The sequence below is a fragment of the Lycorma delicatula genome, chromosome 1 (assembly GCF_047948215.1).
Source record: "Lycorma delicatula isolate Av1 chromosome 1, ASM4794821v1, whole genome shotgun sequence".
In the NCBI taxonomy this organism is placed as follows: Eukaryota; Metazoa; Arthropoda; class Insecta; order Hemiptera; family Fulgoridae; genus Lycorma; species Lycorma delicatula.
Window position 1 is genome coordinate 322,066,602 of NC_134455.1, and position 19,947 is coordinate 322,086,548.

General features: G+C 40.1%; 1 protein-coding gene across 1 annotated transcript in view; it reads right to left on the reverse strand.

Annotated features, from left to right (window-relative positions):
• The window catches only part of Root (ciliary rootlet coiled-coil, rootletin), a 340,123-nt gene that overhangs the window by 96,298 nt on the left and 223,878 nt on the right, over positions 1-19,947 (reverse strand). The window contains exons 10-11 of the mRNA XM_075382006.1: positions 19,024-19,260; positions 7,356-7,492 (exon numbers count right to left, since the gene is read on the reverse strand). Coding sequence (XP_075238121.1) covers positions 7,356-7,492; positions 19,024-19,260 — 374 coding nt within the window. The remainder of the gene's footprint in view (positions 1-7,355; positions 7,493-19,023; positions 19,261-19,947) is intronic.

A 19,947-nucleotide genomic window follows, 5' to 3' on the forward strand; every position in this document is an offset into this window, starting at 1 on the left:
TGTTTGCAGAAGCCTCTGTAATGTTTAGTAGATGATATGATATTAGTCTCTCGATTATTTAGTTGTTGAATTTTCTAATACTTGGTATTTATAAATAAATAAATGTGGGTTTTGGGCAGTTATATTGTTTAATTAGATTTCGGAAATTGTATCAACTGAATATTGTGATAAAGTAAGCTGAAGTTTTTGAAGTATTTTTTCCCATATACATTTTTAAAAATGGATCAGTTTTTACTAAACAATAATAAAAGTAGTGAGAGAAAAAATGAAGAGATTAACCAGTATGAACAACTGTAAAAATTTTTTTAAAAAATGACAAGCTAAATTGGTTGTGTGGATCTTGGTTTTACGACAACAGAAGTCAATGGTGAAGAGGCGCCACAATGCGTTCTGTGAATGAAAGTTCTGACCAAAATGCATGCTGCTAAGTAAACTACGCTACTAAGTAAACCAAAACACCATCTATAAACCATTCATCTCAGTGTAGTTAATAAATTTCCTGGCTATTTTAGGAGAAAGGTAAAGAGTAAAATTAACAAAAGGGTACTTTTCTATAAGCAGGTATCAATACCAAGCAATGCTTTTCTAGCATCTTAAGAGGCACATAGAATCACAAAATGTAAGAAACCCCTTATAATCACAGAAGAACTCATTCTACCACCTGCTGTAGATGTGGTGAACATTATGATCAGTGAGTCTGGTGGGAAAACTACTTTCAATAAACATCTTTTGAAAGAATAAAAAAAGTTTCAATAACACCTTTGACAAATAACACCGTAAGCTGCAGAATACAGCTCATAGTAGAGGACTTCAATTCTGATCTTATTCTTTTAAACGATGGGTCAGGAACGTTTTTCAATGTCAGAGATGGATCGACGTCCTGTATAGATCTTGCACTCATAAGCAGATCGATACCACTGAGGTACACCTTCCATGCTTTAGACGATCTGCATGGAAGCAATCACTTCTGGGTGCAAATTGTAACTGATGTTACAAGAAAAACATACCCCATTTCTAAAAGATGGTTGTCTGATAAGGCAGATTGCACGAGCTTCACAGCTAGGACAATACTCCCCAAAACAACTGGAGTTATCAGAGCCGATGTCGACGCTATAACTAATGCGATACTTGACTCGGCATCAAGAAATATTCCCAAGACATCTGGGAAACTTACAAAGCGACCCATTCCATAGTGGAACAATGAAATAAATTAGGCTATAAAAAGAAAGAAAAGAGCGTATAATGCCTTTAAGAAATGTCCTACAACAGATAATCTTATTGCCTTTAAAATATACAGGGCGTATGCAAAACGACTCATGATAGATTTAAAGAAACGATCCTGGCAGCAATACGTGTCATCCATTGACAGAACTACTACTGCATCAGATGTTTGGAGGAAAGTGAAGGTGATTTGTGGGTATAAAAACTTTGCTCCCATAACTAGGCTTCAAAATGAAGATGAAATTAAGGACACTCCAAACGAAATCGCAGAGTTATTATCCAATCACTTTGAGAAGGCCAGCAAAACGGCTAACTACATTGAAGATTTTCAGATGAAAAAAGCAGAACTTGAAGGTCTACTAAATTTCAGAACTGTGTATAATTACTCATACAATGTACCCTTTAGAATGGAAGAATTCATGAAAGCGTTGGAGAAAGCAGGAAACACAGCTGCTGGTCCGGATGATATCCATTATAACATGATCAGGCAGCTGAATACCACTGCAAAACGCAGATTACTAGAAGTATATAATCAAATATAGCGGGATGGAATGTACCCGCAGCAGTGGAAAAAAGCACACGTTGTTCCAGTACTAAAGAAAAATAAAAATTTAACAGATCCCAAAAGCTATCATCCTATTTCCTTGACGTGCGCTATGGGAAAAATACTCAAAAAAATGATTAATAATCGACTAGTTTAGCTTTTAAAAAAAGAAAAACTGATATCACCATATCAAGCAGGTTTTCGACAATACCATTCTACCACTGATCAAATGATCAACGTAGAGAATATTATATACAACAGCTTTATTACAAGGAAACATTGTGTTGGAGTCTTCTTCGATCTTCAGAAGGCTTTCGATATGACCTGGCGACATGGAGTAATGCTCCAGATACATGAATGAGGCATTCGTGGCAATCTGCCAGTTTTACTCAGCAACTACATGAATGACCGTACTTTCCAAGAACGCGTCAATAATGAATATTCATCTGAAAGAAACTTGGAAAATGGCATACCACAAGGTTCACCGTTGAGCGGTACCTTGTTTACGATATTGCCATTAATAAATTGATATTAGCCATTCCAGTAGAAATCAGCAAAAGCGTCTATGTTGATGATTTGGCAATTGTGTATGCCAGCAAAAAGACTGCTATATGAAATACAAATTACAACGAGTGATTGACGCTCTAAAGAAAGTTGCAAGGAATAATGTTTTAAAATTTTCACCAGAAAAAACGTGCTGTGTACACTTCTGTAGGAAGTGAATTCCTCACCATGTACTATTTTGATAATTAGCAACAATCCAATACAACATAAGGATAATGTGACATTTTTAGGACTGGTATTGGATAAATCCCTTACGTGGGGATTACATATACAGGACTTGAGTGATAGAAAAAGCCCTAAACATTATAAAATATTTATTGAACATCAACTGAGGCTCAGATAAATATCATAAATAATATTGATACTCAGCAATATTATTGAGACTGTATAAGGCATTGGTTCAATCAAAACTAGACTATGGATGTTTTGTATACTCATCCGCTAGGAAGTCGCATTTAAAAAAGTTAGACGTAATTCACAATAGCGGAATAAGATATGCGACAGGCGCTTCCCGCACAAGTCCTGTGACTAGTCTAATGTCCGAAGCCAGAATAATGCCACTACATTATAGAAGAGAGATCCTTTTGTTAAGATATGCAGCAAACGTATGGGCTTTTCCTGCCCATATAAATAACAAACGTTTTAACAACCATCCTTTGGCTGCTTTATATGAACATCGTGCTACCTATTCCAGACCAGCCGGAATTAGGTACCATGAATTAAGAAGAAAACACGAAATTGCTATTCCAGAGACATTAGCAATTTCTACAAGAGAAATACTGCCATGGCTCTTGCCAGCGGTAAATACAAGGTTGGATCTCTCTAACGAAGAAATAAAAAAGAAGCCAGCAGTGATCATCCAACAGGAATTTTTATCAACCGTCAGTAGCTATGAAGAAGATATTAGAAGTTATACTGACATTTCTAAAATCGAACATGGTGTTGGATGCTCCATATTTGTAAATGGAGAAGCCCACTTTTAGAAACTGCCAGATATGGTCAGTATCTATACAGCAGAACTTACTGCCATACAGCAAGCTCTTCGGTACACAGAAAACTATTGCGAAGAAAGAGTGCTAATATGTTCCGATTCTTTAAGTGCACTTGTTGTAATTCGGAACAAGAACATTAAGGATGTTCTAATTGCAAACATCCTGTCCATTTTGTACGTTCTAAATCAACGAGGACAGCGATGCGTATTTGTATGGACTCCAGGGCATGCTGGTATTGCAGGTAATGAAAGTGCGAATGAAGCTGCCAGAAAGGCAACAGTCTGCGATGTTTTGGATGCAATTCCTGTAAGGGTGGCAGATGTCAAAAACTGTCTAACCAACATAATAACCATAATAACCAACATAATAAGAAACAAGTGGAATACTGACTGGAGGAGTTTAAATACAAAATTAAACTCAGTCAAAACTTCTCCGTATAAATGGAGCGATGTGAAGTTGACTCGCTGAGAACAAGTAGCTGTGACCAGGCTTAGAATTGGTCACATGCGAATAACAAATTCATATTTGTTAACCGGTGAAGAGAGACCAATGTGCGATGTTTGTAATAAAACACTTACAATTAAGCATCTAATGGAAGAGTGTACCATATATGAGGACCTCAGAAAGAGGTTCCAGCTAAGAAATGATATTGCTGCTGATTTGGATAATGGAAATGAAGAAAAATAGTTGCTTATTTAAACACCAGTGGACTTCTTAAAAGTCTGTAACTGAAAATTTAAAGCTGTGTTAAACAAACTCTAAGGGGTAGTTTTATATATATAACGGAGTCTCGAAGCATGGCACGTCTAGTGATGGGAGGTAGCCCTCTTGCCTAGGCCGCCCTGGCTCACCTGCATGCAAGAGCAGCGAGTCGGGGTGTGTCCATTGATGGCATGGGGGATCCTCAAGGGTGGACTGAGGGCGCAAGGCTATGGGTAAGCGCAACGCATGCCTGTAGCCAAGTAGGTCATGACTGAGAAAGGCAGCCTCCGCTGAGGGGCTTTTTGACCGTCCTGAAGAGGTGGTCTGATTGACCACCTCTTATGAAGCGGGAGGACCCTGATGGGTTACGTCCTACGGGACTGATTACTGGGGGAGAGTCAACTGCCACAGCATCCTGGGGCGACTAATATGCTGCTTAATGGCGGTTCTGGTCTCCCCGAGGGTGCTTAAATAAATAAATAAATATTGTATTGTAAAGACTGATATTTTCCTTTTATGTTTTTTGAGATACTATCTCAAATTTTAAGATCAGGGCCCTTTACACTCCATAAGTGTTGTTTGTTTATTGTTGTGGTTTAATGTTTTTGTGTACTTTGTGCTTTTAAATAAAAATGTAAGGACCCTTTACACCCTTATATGACGACCCTGATGGTGATACTAACCTCTTTTTAAGAATGTGATGAAGGCTAATGACCTTAACAGTCGATGCCTGTAAAAACATATAAAGCTACAACGTAACTATAAAACTACAATGCTTCCTACATTATCGTTGATGCTAGATTCTACTTAGGCTGGCTACTGAGTTCCTCTATAAAGATAATCTTGGATGAAAATTAGAAGTCAAAGGTGAACAATTGTCTGGAAATGATGGTCTATTTAATGCATTAATTGTTAACAAGCAATGTAAATAAATTTATAAGAGAATAGTATACAAAACAGCTAATTAACACACTTGATATTAATACAAAGGGGAGACTGGAGCCCTAGCCCATGCTGGGGTCTAAATTTAAGAATTATATGCCTTTGGCTGTATGATCAGCTGATGACAGTACAAAGAGTTGCAACCACACAGTATGTTTGTGGGGTTTCTGGTATACTTATATAAATGATTGTGCTTGTTCCATCCTGAAATCTTGCAGGAGCCATTTCTGTACTGAGACACTATCAGGATAAATACTAAGTCTGACATCACAACATGTGGGTAATCGCCAGTTCTATTTGGACGGTCTTCACAGAGTAGTCATGTCTCAAGCAGTGAATTGTTTGGAGGCAGGTAACATCTTTGACAGGAATAGGCATTACACAAGAATGATCTCTAAATCAGGTCTTTCTACAGCAATAACCCATTACATTATTCCTAGTAAAGCACTGCTTGGTGCTGGATAGTGAGTTGATGAACTTTCACGTCTGGAATTTGATCACTGTTGTAATTTTAATGTGTGAGAAGTGTTTAATTTTTTTCTAAAATCCACATTAAAATAAAAACAGGAGTGCAAATCATGTCCCACTTAAGAAACAGCTGATGTTTGATGATAAACGGTACTTACAATCAGTGACAATGCAATCAAGACTTAGCCAGTTGATACATGGCCTACTAAAAACAGGTCTATGGCCACATTATTTGTCAGTAACTTGCAATACTGATTCTTGGAAAATCCTAACACATGTGCTGATACTAATCTAAAGTAATTAATATTATACTGAATCAAAATAATTTACATATAAATTAAATCAACTATATAGCTATAAAGCAGTTGACTAAGAAATATCCAATGCTTTTGATAATCAAAACTTAAGTTAGTAATGAATCTGAGTTTAATACATTTTCTGGATATTGAGAATGCATTCTGTACACTCTTAAACAGACAGGTTGTACAAAATTACACCTCTTATTTCATATCTTCTGGATAAATTCAAACCTGTTTATAAACCCAAGTAAAATTTGTCTTTAGATGAAGGAATGATTCCCTGGCAGGATAGGCTGCGGTTTTGAAGATACAATCCTGCTAAAATGATAAAATATGGGTTATTAGTCAGAATGGTATGTGAAAGTGACAGAGATTATGTTTGTAACATGGAATTGTACACTTGGGAATGTAAAAGATTGGAAGAAACTATTCTTTCTGTCCTTGATTGTAATCTTGGTTTATGGCATCACATATACAATAGTGTTTCAATTGCTTAAAGGTTATTAAAATATAAAACCAGACTTTGTGGAACAATAAAGGCTAATAGAGGTTTACTCTGCACTTTGAAAGCTAAACTGAAAAACTTGAAAAACGGGGAATCCACATTTGTCCGTAAGGATGATGTACTACTTGTTGGGTGGAAAGATAAAAGGGAGATCAGAATGATTTCAACAATCCATGGTAGTCAACAGCAAACAACTGGTAGAAGGGTCAGAAAAACAGGAGATGAAATAGCCAAGCCTGTATGCATTTTAGAATATAAAAGCCATGTGGAAGGTGTAGATCATGCAGATCAGTACTTGTCACATTACTCAATGATGAGAAAGACAAGAAAATGGTACAAGAAGGTGGCTCTCTTCCTAATAAGTTGTGCTCTTTTCAATTTATTCAGAATATACAACTGTTTGAACCCCCCTAAAAAAAATTGCATATAAAAACTTTCTTTTGGCTGTGGCAAAAAATTGGACACCAATAGTGAAAGAAACCTCTCAAGATTCAGACTCCAATTCAGACACTGTGTTCGTCTAGGTCCTTCCCAACCAACCAAATGTGCCCCATTTAGTGACCCCCCTCCATATAGACTGAGTGGTGACATGAAGAAACATGCTCTTGATGTTATTGTTAGTTCTGGAGGGAAAAAATATCCTACAAGAGCATGTAGAGTGTGTGTTGCAAAAAAACTTAGAAAAGAAACAAGGTACATTTGTAAGTTTTGCCAGGTACCACTTCATAAAGCAAGCTGCCTTCAGAGGTACCATACCTTGAAGGAATACCAGAACCTCCCCTCATTATTTTCAGCAAGTTTTGTGGAATTTGGACAATGGTGAATGAAGATATGATTTTTTTTCTAAATGCATGCATAAATTTAGAGATCCTGGTTTAAATGCCCAGTAACTAGGGTAAATGAGGGTCATTTAAACCTGGTCCACAATGTGTTAAGTTTAGTTTTTACAAAATGAGAAGGTATGTTATTATTCCATAGATGTAAGCAAAGGTCTTTTTTATGTAATTATATACAGAGTTCAATTTTGCAACACTGGAATAAACAGAAATTTATAAAAATATCAAAGTCAAGCTTATTACTTTAAGAACACTTACTTACTTATTTACAAGTTTACAAACCTAATTTCGGCATCTTTCAAAATACGATCCACTTCACCTTGCAGGAAAGCTTTCTCTTCTTCTAAAGTTTCTGCCACCTTTTGCAAACGACTGTTAGCTTTTTGAATTTTATCATAATCTGTATTTAATGCTTCAATCTGTACAAAAGATAAGAAATAACTAATTTTAAATTACTGTTGTTGATGGATATTTTACATTTTACATTGTTCTGATTAGCTTTGAATAGAAAAAGACACTGACATAACAAAATGATTTCATTACTAAAAGTTGAGTAGTATCTAACTAATTTTTCTACATAATCACCAAAACAATTGAGGCATTTGTCGTATCATGACACCAGCTTTCCAATGCCTTCTTCAAAGAAGTTTGCTGCTAGTGAGGTAAGATATGTCTTGACAGCCTTCTGAAGTTCTTTGTTGGTGGTGAAGTGTTGTCCGCCAACCATGCCTTCAATTCTCAAGAGGTGAAAATTCCTAGGTGCTAGGTCTGGACTGTACAGTGGATGGTCAAAAACTTCCCACTTGTATAGTTTGAGAAGGCCTTGCATCATGTTGGCACAATGCGGTCCTGCATTGTCATGGATCAAAACTATGCCGGATGAGAGCATGCCTCTATGTTTGTTCTGGATCACTCTGTGGAGGCAATGTAATGATACACAATAAATTTCCTTTGTTATTGCTGTCCTCTGCTTCATAAAGTCCACCGACAAGACATCTTTATGCTCCCAAAAAAATTGTAGCCATTGTTTCCTGTTGCTCATTGTCTGTTTGAACTTTTCGGCTTGTTTGAAGTGTGCATCCACTACTTAGACTGCTTTCTAATTTCTGGATTGTCATACTGGATGAAAGTCTCATTGCCAGTAACGATAGATTTATTTGCTGCATTTTGTGATCGCCATTCAATATTTTTCAGACCCAACGTGACCACATATCCTACATGGATATCCCACGTTCCGGAATCCTAGGTCTTTAGTTACAATTGTGTACCTTGAAATTTCTGGGATTTCTGTAGAAAGTTCACTTATCGTAAACCTCCATTTGTTGTAGACAAAATCATCAACATGCTCAACCAGGCGTACAGTAGCACCAGACTTGCGTCCTTGCCTACCTTCGTCATGGATGTCCGTTCACCCTTATTTTCATTTCCTACACCATTCCTGGACACTACCATCACTCAAAGTTTTCACCATACACTAGGCTCGTTCTGCAATGGAATTCAGCAGTGCTACATCCTTCTGCCTGCAAAAAACTTATCACACTTCGCAACTCAAATTTGGCAGGAGCATCGATCATAGAGGTGTTCAATTACCCGTAGTTCAGCTTAGTTTGAGGCAGTGGAGCTGGCAATGGCAGTGGTTGAGGTGGGTGGGACGGTGCAAATCACAACATGCAGACCTGGGTCCCATCTATCTCTTGTTTACTTAGATGAACGACGGTGGGCTGAAAAAAAAACTGCTTTATCAAAAGCAGGTGGTAATAACTCTTGAACATGTATTGTGTGGATTGTATATAATTGTTGCTCCCATATGTTCGCCACACACTTGATTTCGAAATATGAAAGCGATGTGATAATCTTCTGGTGTTTGTGGTGGAAGATACCTGTACCACAATCAATAATGCTTCTTCAGTGTTGGCATTTCTCACTAAACGTTCACGACTAGCATCAAATCGTCGTGGTTTAAGCATATCTGTTTCTTGAACTCGCCTCTCCATAGCTTCAAATGCTTTCAAGTGTAGTCTTGTACAGTCTCAGTTTGACCATTCCTGAGATGTGTGGTAAACACTTCTCTACAGAAGAGGTTGTCACAGTGATTCATAGTCTAAAAGACTGAAAGAGTCCAGGACCAGATGGTACCCCCGCATCCGTGCTGAAGGGATTGGTCAAACTGGTACCTTAGGAAGATGACTGATATTGCAAATTACGGTCTGGAGAACAAGGTCTTCCCAAGGTGCTGGAAAGACGCACATCTTGTCTTTTTGCCAAAACAGAAGATTGGAGGATTACCCACTGAATACTGCCCACTAAGCATGATAATCAACATGGGAAAGGCGGTTGAAAGGATGCTGATATTCCGGCTACTGGAGGAGTTAAGAGCGAGCGTCAGCATCCACCCAAATCAATTCGGATTTTGGGGCGGACGGTCGGCAGTTGCAGCCATTGTCAAAGTGGTAAACTGGGCAGCAGAAGTACGCCAGGACACATGGAGAACTAGATCTAGGCCAATGTTTATATTAATGGATGTCAAAAACGCGTTCGGATACTTAACCTGGAATTTAATAAAGACGGCCCTTATGAGGAAAGGAGTAAGTGACTATCTACGTAGGCAGATTGGGGAATACTTCAGGGGACCCGACCGAGGAACGGCGTGAGAGGCAGACCGAGACCGTGGTCCTACGGCAGACGGGCAAGTCCTATGCAGAGCTACTACGCCAAGTGAAGGTAACAGTGGGAGAGGAACTGGCTCCTAACATACTCTCAGTTCGTAAAGGCAGGGGCGAGGATGTCGAGGTACGGGTGCGGGCGGGGACCAACTCTGCCCAATCCCTACGAGAGAAATTGGCACAGAAGGCGCCAGAGGTGAAGATTGGTGGGAAAGGGCAGTTGGACAGAAAAGAGGTTGTCCACATTAGAGACCTTGACGCTGAAGTGACTAAGGAGGAGGTGATGGCGGCGGTACAACGCGCGCTGGAGGGAAAGACGTCTGCTAGGATCACGTCGGTCCGCCAAGCATATGGACAAACGCAGAACGCCACTGTGGTGCTGCCGTTGGAAGAGGCGAAGAGGCTTACGTCCACCGGGAGGCTCCTTGTAGGGTGGCAATCGTGTCGAGCGGAGATACGAAGACCAGATGTTAACTGCTTTCGCTGTTGGGAGACGGGTCATGTTGCGGCACACTGCACGGGTCCCGATAGGAGAGCCTGTTGTTACAATTGCGGGGCGACGGGGCACAAGAGGGCAGAGTGCCGGGAACCCACCAAATGCGTGGGTTGTGGAGTGATTGGGCATAGACTGGGTAGCAGGGACTGTAAACACGTTCGGAAATGAAGTGTTTACAGCTCAACGTAAACAGAGCCGTGGCTGCCCATGACTTGGCATGGGCGGCAGCGCTGGTTGGAGGATACGACCTACTGCTGGTCGTGGAACCTAATCAGCGACTGGTTAACTCAGGCCACTGGTATGTTGACCAGGATGGCGATGCTGCTATACGGAATGTCACCGGCAGGTTTGCAGTCACGAAGGTAGTTAGAGGTAGAGGGTTCGTGGCTGTAGACATCCATCAACTCACGGTGATCAATGGGTACATCTCTCCCAACAGCGGAATGGATCGACATGAAGAATTCATCGGAAACCTGGAGGAATGCATACGAAGGGCTGGGTTCCCGGTACTTTTGACCGGGGACTTCAACTCCGAATGCACTGAACTCGGAGGGTGCCGGTCCACGCGGAGAGGCTACATCCTAGCTGCAATGCTTGGGGCCGCGGGACTGGTGGTCATGAACACGCCTAGGGTGCCTACATACGACGCAAGGGGTGATGGATCGGTGTTGGATCTGACAGCGGCCTCAGATAGGGTGGCAAGAAGGATAGTGGGCTGGCAGGTAGTAGAAGATGATTTTGCCAGCGACCACAAGGCCATAATTTTTGAAATACAAGGAGGCGGAAGGGGTCTAGAGGAACAGGACCCTATCTGGAGGCCGTCGGAACAGCAGGCTGCGACGGTAGCGGATAGGACGGCGGCAGAGGTGGCCCGTAGGCGTGTTCACACCCCCGAGGAATTCATGGCCATCCTACAGGGGGAATGTGTGAAGCAGCGGCCACAGCCTGGAAGACGCGTAAAGAATGTTTACTGGTGGAACAGGGACATTGCGAGACTACGTGGTGAAACCAAAACAGCAAGGCGGAGGATGCAGCGCGCACGACGGAGGGACTCTGAGCGCCTACAGGAGGAAACGGAGGTGTTCCACGCGGCACGAAGAAGCCTTTGTAGAGCCATTAAGGCTGCCAAACAAGAGGCGTGGCAACACCTCGTGGAAGACCTGGAGCAAGATCCGTGGGGCAGGGCCTACCAGATCGTCACCAAGAAGTTTGGTAGGCGCCTGACCCCATTGACAAGGGAACAGTCTCTCACAGCGATAACGGAGCTCTTCCACGTCGAAGAGGAGGAATGGGAACCGATAGCTGGTGATCAACAAAGGCGCTTCACTGTAGAAGAACTACAGTGGGCGTCCAAGAAGATGAGCCTGCGGAAGAGCCCGGGCCCAGATAACATCCCTGGGTCCATCGTGAAGGTGTTGGTGGATAGGCACCCGTGGACGGTGTTAGACATGTTCAGTGGGGCATTGTCTACGGGGAGTTTTCCCGGCTGTTGGAAGGAGGCCAGGTTGGTCCTCCTCCCGAAACCGGGAGCCGAAGAAACCAGGAAATACCGGCCGATCTGCCTCATCAACACGATGGGAAAGCTGTATGAGAGACTGATCGCTGAAAGACTGCGGTCGGAGATTGAGGCGGGCGGAGGTCTTTCCCCAGACCAGTACGGCTTCGTTCGGGGAAGATCGACCGTCGACGCCGTCCGACGGGTGCTAGAGTGGGCCAGAGTTCAGTCGGCAGGCACGTGGCGACGAAGGAAAATCCCATTGATCATTCTCCTAGACATCAGGAATGCATTTAACAGCGTGCCATGGGGAGTGATCATGGGAATACTCCGGGAGAGAGGGATCAGCGGCTACTTGCTCGCCGTAATAAATGACTATCTGCATGAGAGATCTCTGCGGGTACGCACAGAGGAAGGAGAAGATGCTTGGGGTCGGTGCTTGGGCCTCTTCTTTGGAACATCGCGTACGACGGCCTTCTGCGGGAAGAACTCCCGGAAGGATGCCAGTCGGTCGCGTACGCAGATGACCTCGCGCTGATGGTGTCGGGACGGACGGAGGAGGAGGTAGAAGATAAGGCAAACTTGGCGGTGGCAGTCGTCAGCAGATGGCTGAGGGAGAGAGGACTACGACTGGCACCGCACAAGACGGCAGCTGTCCCGATCACCGGCAGAAGAAGACTGAGAGGAATGTCCTTCATGGTAGACGACGTACGGGTCCACACGTCCGGTTGCGCTAAGTACCTGGGCGTGTGGATTGACAAGAATGGGCTGTCTAACACCCACCTCAGAGAGGTCACTAAGAGGGCCGAGAAGATACAAGACGCTCTACAAAAACTAATGGGCAACAAGAGCGGACCACGGGCGAGCAAGCGACGGCTGATCCTTTCAGTGGTTTCCTCCGTCTTGCTGAACGCGGTCCCGGCCTGGAAGGACGCACTTTCGAGAAAGAAGAACGTACGGATGCTAGCCTCCCTTACCAGAAGAGCGGCGATTCGCATAACATCGGCGTACCGCACCGTATCTGGATGCGCAGTGGCAGTCATCGCAGGGGTGCCTCCCATCGAGCTGCGGGCCACGCAGCTGGTCTCCACATACGAAGGAACGCCGAAGGCGGAAGCCGGGAGGCAGCTGATGGTCAACTGGCAGGAGATGTGGAGAACGGCTACGGCTGGGGCATGGACCAGGAGACTGATCCCGGACTTGGGACCGTGGGTCAGGCGGAGGCATGGGGAGGTAGATTACTTCCTCACGCAGTTCCTGTCTGGACACGGGGAGTTCGGGGTCTACCTACATCGGTTCAAGAGAAGACGGACACCGAGGTGCTTCTACTGCGGTCAGGATGACACGCCGGAGCACACCTTTTACGAGTGCGAAAGGTGGGCTGTGGTCCGGCGTAGGCATGGCACAGATGGCCTCACTCCAGAAACAACTGTAGCTCACATGCTGAAAGGGAAGAGAGAATGGGATGCGGTACAGAGCATGGTGGCTAGCATCCTGAAGACGAAGGAGGTACATGGAAGAGAGTGGGGAGAAGACTTCTAGGCGCGGGTAAGCAGCAATGTCCCTAGCAAGTATACTGTGTGTTTCTTCTACTATATATATTATTTTTGTGTTGTATGGTATTGTGAATTCATTGTCTCCATTGTCACTGTGGTTGGTACTCTACGGCCGGCTCGAGATCGCACAATCGATCTCTTCGATACAAGCACGATCGCTTCGACCGTGTGCAGGAGGGCCACGGCTAGAGGTGACATCGCCGAAGAGACAACATGAAGTGGGTTTCATTTATTATGTATTTTCCTTGTATTGTATGATTGTGGTATTATTTTATTTTATTGATTGTGTTCCTTCTAACGGTTACGAGGGCACTCACAGCGAACGTGCCCGCGGATTGCGGAAGGAGGAATAAGTTCAGACGCCAACGTGATGGGCTGCAACTGAAGGGAGGAAAAATAAATAAATAAATAAAATACAGGGGGCGAATCGTGGTCGCCGTGCAGGGCCAGGGAGGCAGCCTGGATGCAGAGGACGCTTTGGCTCCTTCATATGCAAGAATGAAGGTCAGTTGGGGTGCTCCGATGATGCATTTGGGACCCTCAGGTGTGAGAGGGGGACGCGGCGGTTTGCCGGCTTCGCGCAATGCGTAGCCGGCAACCTAGTGTAGGGACGGGAAGGGTAGCCTCTAAGTGGAGGGATGTAGTGGTCGTCCAGAAGGGAGGGCTGCTGCATCCTGATGAAACTGAGAGGACCCCGATGGGACGCCAAAGGAAAGGCAAGACAGGGGGGCAGTCGACTGCCACGACACTCCGACATTCCTGCGCATAGCCTAACGGCGGAGGCCGGGGATGTTGGGGGTGTTTAAGAAAAAAAAAAAAAAAAAAAAAAAAAAAAGATTGGGGAATACTTGAAAGATCGTTGGATAACCGCAGATGTACAGAATGACAGACTGCAATTCCAGATATTTGGCGGGGTATCGCAAGGATCAGTCTTGGGCCCGCTTCTTTGGCTCTTAGTGTATGACGGAGTGCTTAGCTTGCGCCTACCAGACGGAGTTGAAACAGTGGCTTATGCAGACGATTTGGCCGTCTTGGTCAGCGGCAAGACAGAGGGTGACTTGGAGATGTGTGGCAACAAAGCTTTAATTAGTATAAGTATGTGGCTGAATGAACACGAACTAGAACTGTCACCGAATAAATTCTAGTTCACAACGTTAACCAGCAAAATAAAGATAGGTCGCATTGATCTAAGAGTGGGAGACCAGCCACTCCAGAACAAAGACAGTGTAAAATACCTAGGGATAAAGATTGATCAGGCATGCAAATTTAGCCAGAATGTGTCAAAAATTTAGCCAAAATACTGATGATGTCGCATACAGCTCCTCGCGCTTCTAAACTAAGACTAGTAATGTCGGCGGTAACATCTGCGATCCTGTATGCCCCCAGGTTTGGGGCTTTGCCATGAGAGTGAAACACAATCTAAATAAAATACAGTGTCTACAGACGCACACTGTTGAGAATATTTGCAGGTTACAGGACTATCTCTTACGAGTTAGCATGCATGCTGGCTGCAGTTCCTCCGATAGATTTACAGATTGAGGAAAGGAGTAATAGGTATGGAAGCACAGATAGATCAGATGCAGAACGTAAGAACGCTCAATATTTGGAGTGAAAGATGGGCAACAGGTGATAGATCATTATGGAATAAATGTCTCATATCAGATCTAGAGGCATGGATCAAACATGGACATGGTGAGGTGAATAATCAACTATCCCAGATGTTTACAGGCTACAGTGCCTTTGAATATTATTTACATAGAGTGGGCAGGATGATTCTCCTTGCTGTATGTCCTGCAGCAGGGATGATACAGCAGAACATACCATCTTTGAATGTAACAAGTGGGAAGAGTTGCGAATACAGGCAGGTATGGAGGGCCTAAGACCACCTGAACTGGTGCCACATAACTTATCTATAAGTAATTGGAGGGCATCTGAGAAATTTGCAACATTAGTTCTGCGCACAAAGGATGAAGAGGCTTACAGACGTGGTTTTTAGTGTAGATTAGGGAAGGGTGGACAGCCCCAGTTGTGAGGGTTGGCTTGCCGAGGTATGCCAGTTCCAATAAACAGCTGGGAACTCCTGGGGCTTTAGGTTGGGGAATTAAAAACAAAACACTGAGTCCCGGCCACAGGGTGGGGATCCGGGGGTGATATAGTCAAGCCTGGCTTTCCGCTTCCCTGTAGTTAGAGGCAAAAGGCACAAGTAAAAATAAAAACAGAAGATCTGACCGCGGGGGGGGGGGCGCTGCTGATCTGCCATGCCGGACTTATTGTCGGTAGGGCGGGAGGCCCCCTTAGAGTTAAAGGACACTTCCCTGGGCTGAGCTTTACTTAATTGTATGTCCGGCCCAGGGGAGTAGGGAAAAAAAGGTTCGCTGGGGCAACCCACTGTGTTGAATGTCTAGTGGTGAATGCATCTTCCCAAATCAGCTGATTTGGAAGTCGAGAGTTCCAGTGTTCAAGTTCTAGTAAAGGCAGTTACTTTTATACAGATTTGAATACTAGATTGGATAACAGTGTTCTTTGGTGGTTAGTTTTCAATTAACCACACATCTCAGGAATGGTCAAACTGAGACTGTAAAAGACTACACTTCATTTACACTCACATATATCATCCTCATTCATCCTCTGAAGTAATACCTGAACGGTAATTTCCAGAGGCTAAACAGGAAAAAGAAAGAAAAGATTTACTGGGGCAACTATACATGCATGTGTATGTACGTATGTATGTATCTTAAAAACGACTAGCCGGAGGATGTTGAAATTTAGCATTTAAGTCTGTTGTTACAACTAGTTGTGCACCTCCCCTTTTGACTGCACCAAAAGTATCCAAAAACCAAAACTTTTGATTTTGGACTTTTTCTTAACTGCAGTAATAAGCTCTCATTGACAGCTTTTTAAAAATATATCATAAGTGGTACTATTTTCATCAGTTCCAGAGTTATAGTGAAATAAAATTTTAATTATGAAATATTTGGATCTTACAAGGGAAGGCACATCAGTTTGAATCAGACTTCATCTGCTTTTATTTTTTTTTAGCTTTTTTTTTATTTTATTTTTTTTTACCTTTTTTTAATTTAAGTATATTGATTTATTAATAATTATTAACCCATGATTATAAAAAAGATTACAATAATTATTCAATAACAATAACAAAAAATATATATATATATATAAAAAAAATCAGAAGTTATTAGTGAAATAAAATATTTAAAAATGTGTAAGTAATTTAATAGGCATTATTAAATATGTATATATATAATAGATTTGGTGAAACATCTGATTATTTAATATTAATTGAAAATTATAATTTAGAATAGTATTATTTTTGGATTTTCTAGTTTAATTTCTGTTTAATTTTATTTAATTATTCTAAGTTTAATTTTATCTACATTAAAGTTAACTACAGAATGACTGAAAAATAGGCCTTCACAAGAACAACATATACCACTGAGGCATACATGCCCAATTTTTAATAAATTGCAAAAAATTCTCATCTTTTAGTTCATTACTCCTCTGATATTGTCAGACAATATTCTCCCTAAGTCAGAGTTGATCATTGTTTCGTTTATTTGTTTATTGTTGCCAATCGTTTAATCGCTCTTTGGTTTGACATAATTCTTTTGACTTTAATTTGTATTCACTTCTAGTTTTCAAATTTTCTTTCACTTTATATTCATTATCCTCTCTTAATCTTTTTATTCTTTTTTTTTGGTCTTAACATTTTCTTCCTCTTTATATTTATCATCTTCTCTAATGTTTTTATTCTTTCCTTGGTTTTAACATTTTCTTCCTCTTCATATTCATCTTCTTGTTGTTTTTTTTTAGATATATTTCTTCACGTTATCTTTCTTTTTCCTGTATTATTGTTTCTTTTTCATTTTTGATCATTCATCGAATAATCCAATAATAGAAACTGAATATTTTACACCGTAAGATTGAAATTAACATTTGTAACCAGTATACAGGAGTTCACTAAATAAAATATTTAAATTATTATTAAATGTTATTTGTACAACACACCAGAAATCTAAAACTTTTGTTAATCAGCAATTCACAAAGATACGAATAATACTGATCTAGTAATACGAGTAATTAAAGAACTTTTACTCTATCCTAATATTTCATGTAAGATTGCTGAATTAATAATTGTATAAATATTTGATGTTAATAAAAACTAATATTTTGGCAATTGTGTAACTATCCACTTTATTAAAGAATTGGAGGATCTTATTTCACTTTCAAATGTAATAAGTTTAAATGAAGTGCAGCAAAAATTGTGTAAATGTAATTTAATAGGTGTACAAGGAAGTTATGTGAGGCAACATCAGATTTTCTCATTTCTGGCTATAGAATCATCTCCTGAGAGATTGCTGGGGAATTTGGAATCACTCATACATAATATATATATATATATGTGTGTGTGTGTGTGTGTGTGTGTGTATGTGTGTGTATATTTATTATTATTATTATTTATATATTTTTCAACCCCCCCCCCCACTATACAAAAGTGAAAACAATACTATGACCCAAAAGACATTAATAATAAAATTAATATAATGGCAAACGGTTTTTGTTAGTAAGGTGTGGTTTGTTTATAAGGAAATAGTCTATTTACATAAAAAAAAAAAAAAACATTACAATAGAACCATGTAAATTTTATTGATATATGGAAGCTGTCAGGTATGAAAGAACATTTCAAAACCAACTGAGATAGTAAACCTTTTTGAATTTATGGAAGATTTCACACAAACTGAAATAAAAAATTTGGGGAAATATCAAAACCATTTTTTTTAAAATTATTCAACAATTTTTGCAAAAAAACCCAGATTTAAACAAAATTAATGTTTTTCCATAAAGAATACATGCAAAATATAAGGTTTGCTTTCATCGTGTTGGTTTTTTGTGATGTCACTTAAGTAATATGGCTTATCAATGGGCCATATAAATTATTGTTTATATTACCTGCAATATGTATTGCAATTTACATAAAATGAAAAATTATATTTCAATTAAAACTAAATATTTATTTTGTATTCTTTAAAACCAAAGTTTTTTCACAATATCTGTTTGTTAAACTACATCAGTCATTTATAGTCACATCAATTATGTGACATTTCTAACAGTTAATGATAAAATACGTAGAATTAACACATATAATAATTTTAACTGGTACTCCATCTTTCAAAACTAGCAGCTGTCTTATGAAACTGACAAAAAATTATGTTAACAGTAGAATTTCTTTAACAAATAAAAGAACAAATCTGGGGAAAAATAAACTAAATTTATTGTTAAAAAAAATCTTCAAAAGAATTTTATCTCACCTTGATAGTTTAATTGTTACTGTATACTCTGTTAAGAAACAAGTAAAAAGAGGTCAGTACAACGACATGTATTACTGCTGGTCTAATGAACAGCTAGGATATGTAGGATGGAGACTGAGATTGTCCAAAGAACTTCATGCAAAGGGAAAAGTTCTGCTACTTTTGTTAGCAGTCGGAAATGACGAACAAAAAATACCTTGAATTTCATAAACCTTGTTGCAGGGTAGCCACAGCTAATTTTTAGGAACTAATTAAAATAGTTTATTATACAGACAACTAGAAGGGCATAATTGCTTGAGTTTAAATACATTTTTCTAGAAAAATTAAGATAACTTCTGTAGATAAATGTCCATTATTCTGATAAACAATATTTTACAAACATACATTTCAAGTACTGTGTAAAAAAATAGCATTACCATTGCATTCATTTCAAGCCTGTTTTTATCTAGTGCATTTTTCTCAGCACGCACAGCGTCAAGTGACTTGGAAAGTAAATCTTTTTCCTGCATGAGCTGTGAGTTACTTGTACGACTAGAATCTAACTGTTGAGTCAGTTCTGCAATACGATTCTCTAGTCCCTGTTGAACTTCTTCCCAGCCATCAATTTGTCTACGAGCAACACCAAGTTGTTCTTTATTTGCCTGAAGTTTTACCTAAAATCAAAAAATATAAAAAAACATTATACTATGATGTAAAAGCAATAAACACAACTGAACATTATAGAATTTATAAACACATTATTTGAACAATGCTAAATGGGTTTTCTAACCACTAGAAACAAAAGTACCATTAAAGAAAGATCTGTAACAGCACTGATGATAGTACTAAACTATACTTCCCAAACTATCTGCTTAATTTACATTTCCACTTATTTAGAAAGTAAGACATTTTTAAATTTCATTTTAAATTTCATGTTAACACTGAAAGTGTTAAGTTACTAATATCTTCAGTATAAAATTTTTGTTTCAAAGATTTATTAAATAAGGCTTATAAACCACGGCCTATAACCTTACTAGCCACATATTTTTTTATAATTTTTATAATACAGAGTGCCTCACAAAGAAACATGAAGAATTTAAGGACAAGTAAAAATACAATTTCCAAAGTACCTGTAATTTACACCAAGTAATTTTCTACAAGTTAAAATACAGAAAAAAATTTACAATAACATAGGTATAAATTTCATCTTGATTTCTACTCCAAGGGTAAAAAGAACCCATGCTGAAACTCTGGTAAAAATAATTAAGAGTTTAAATTAGTACTGTTTTTAATAAAAGAAATTTGACTTTTATTAAAGACAAAACAGACCAAAACAAGGCAGAAAAATACTATATAATAAT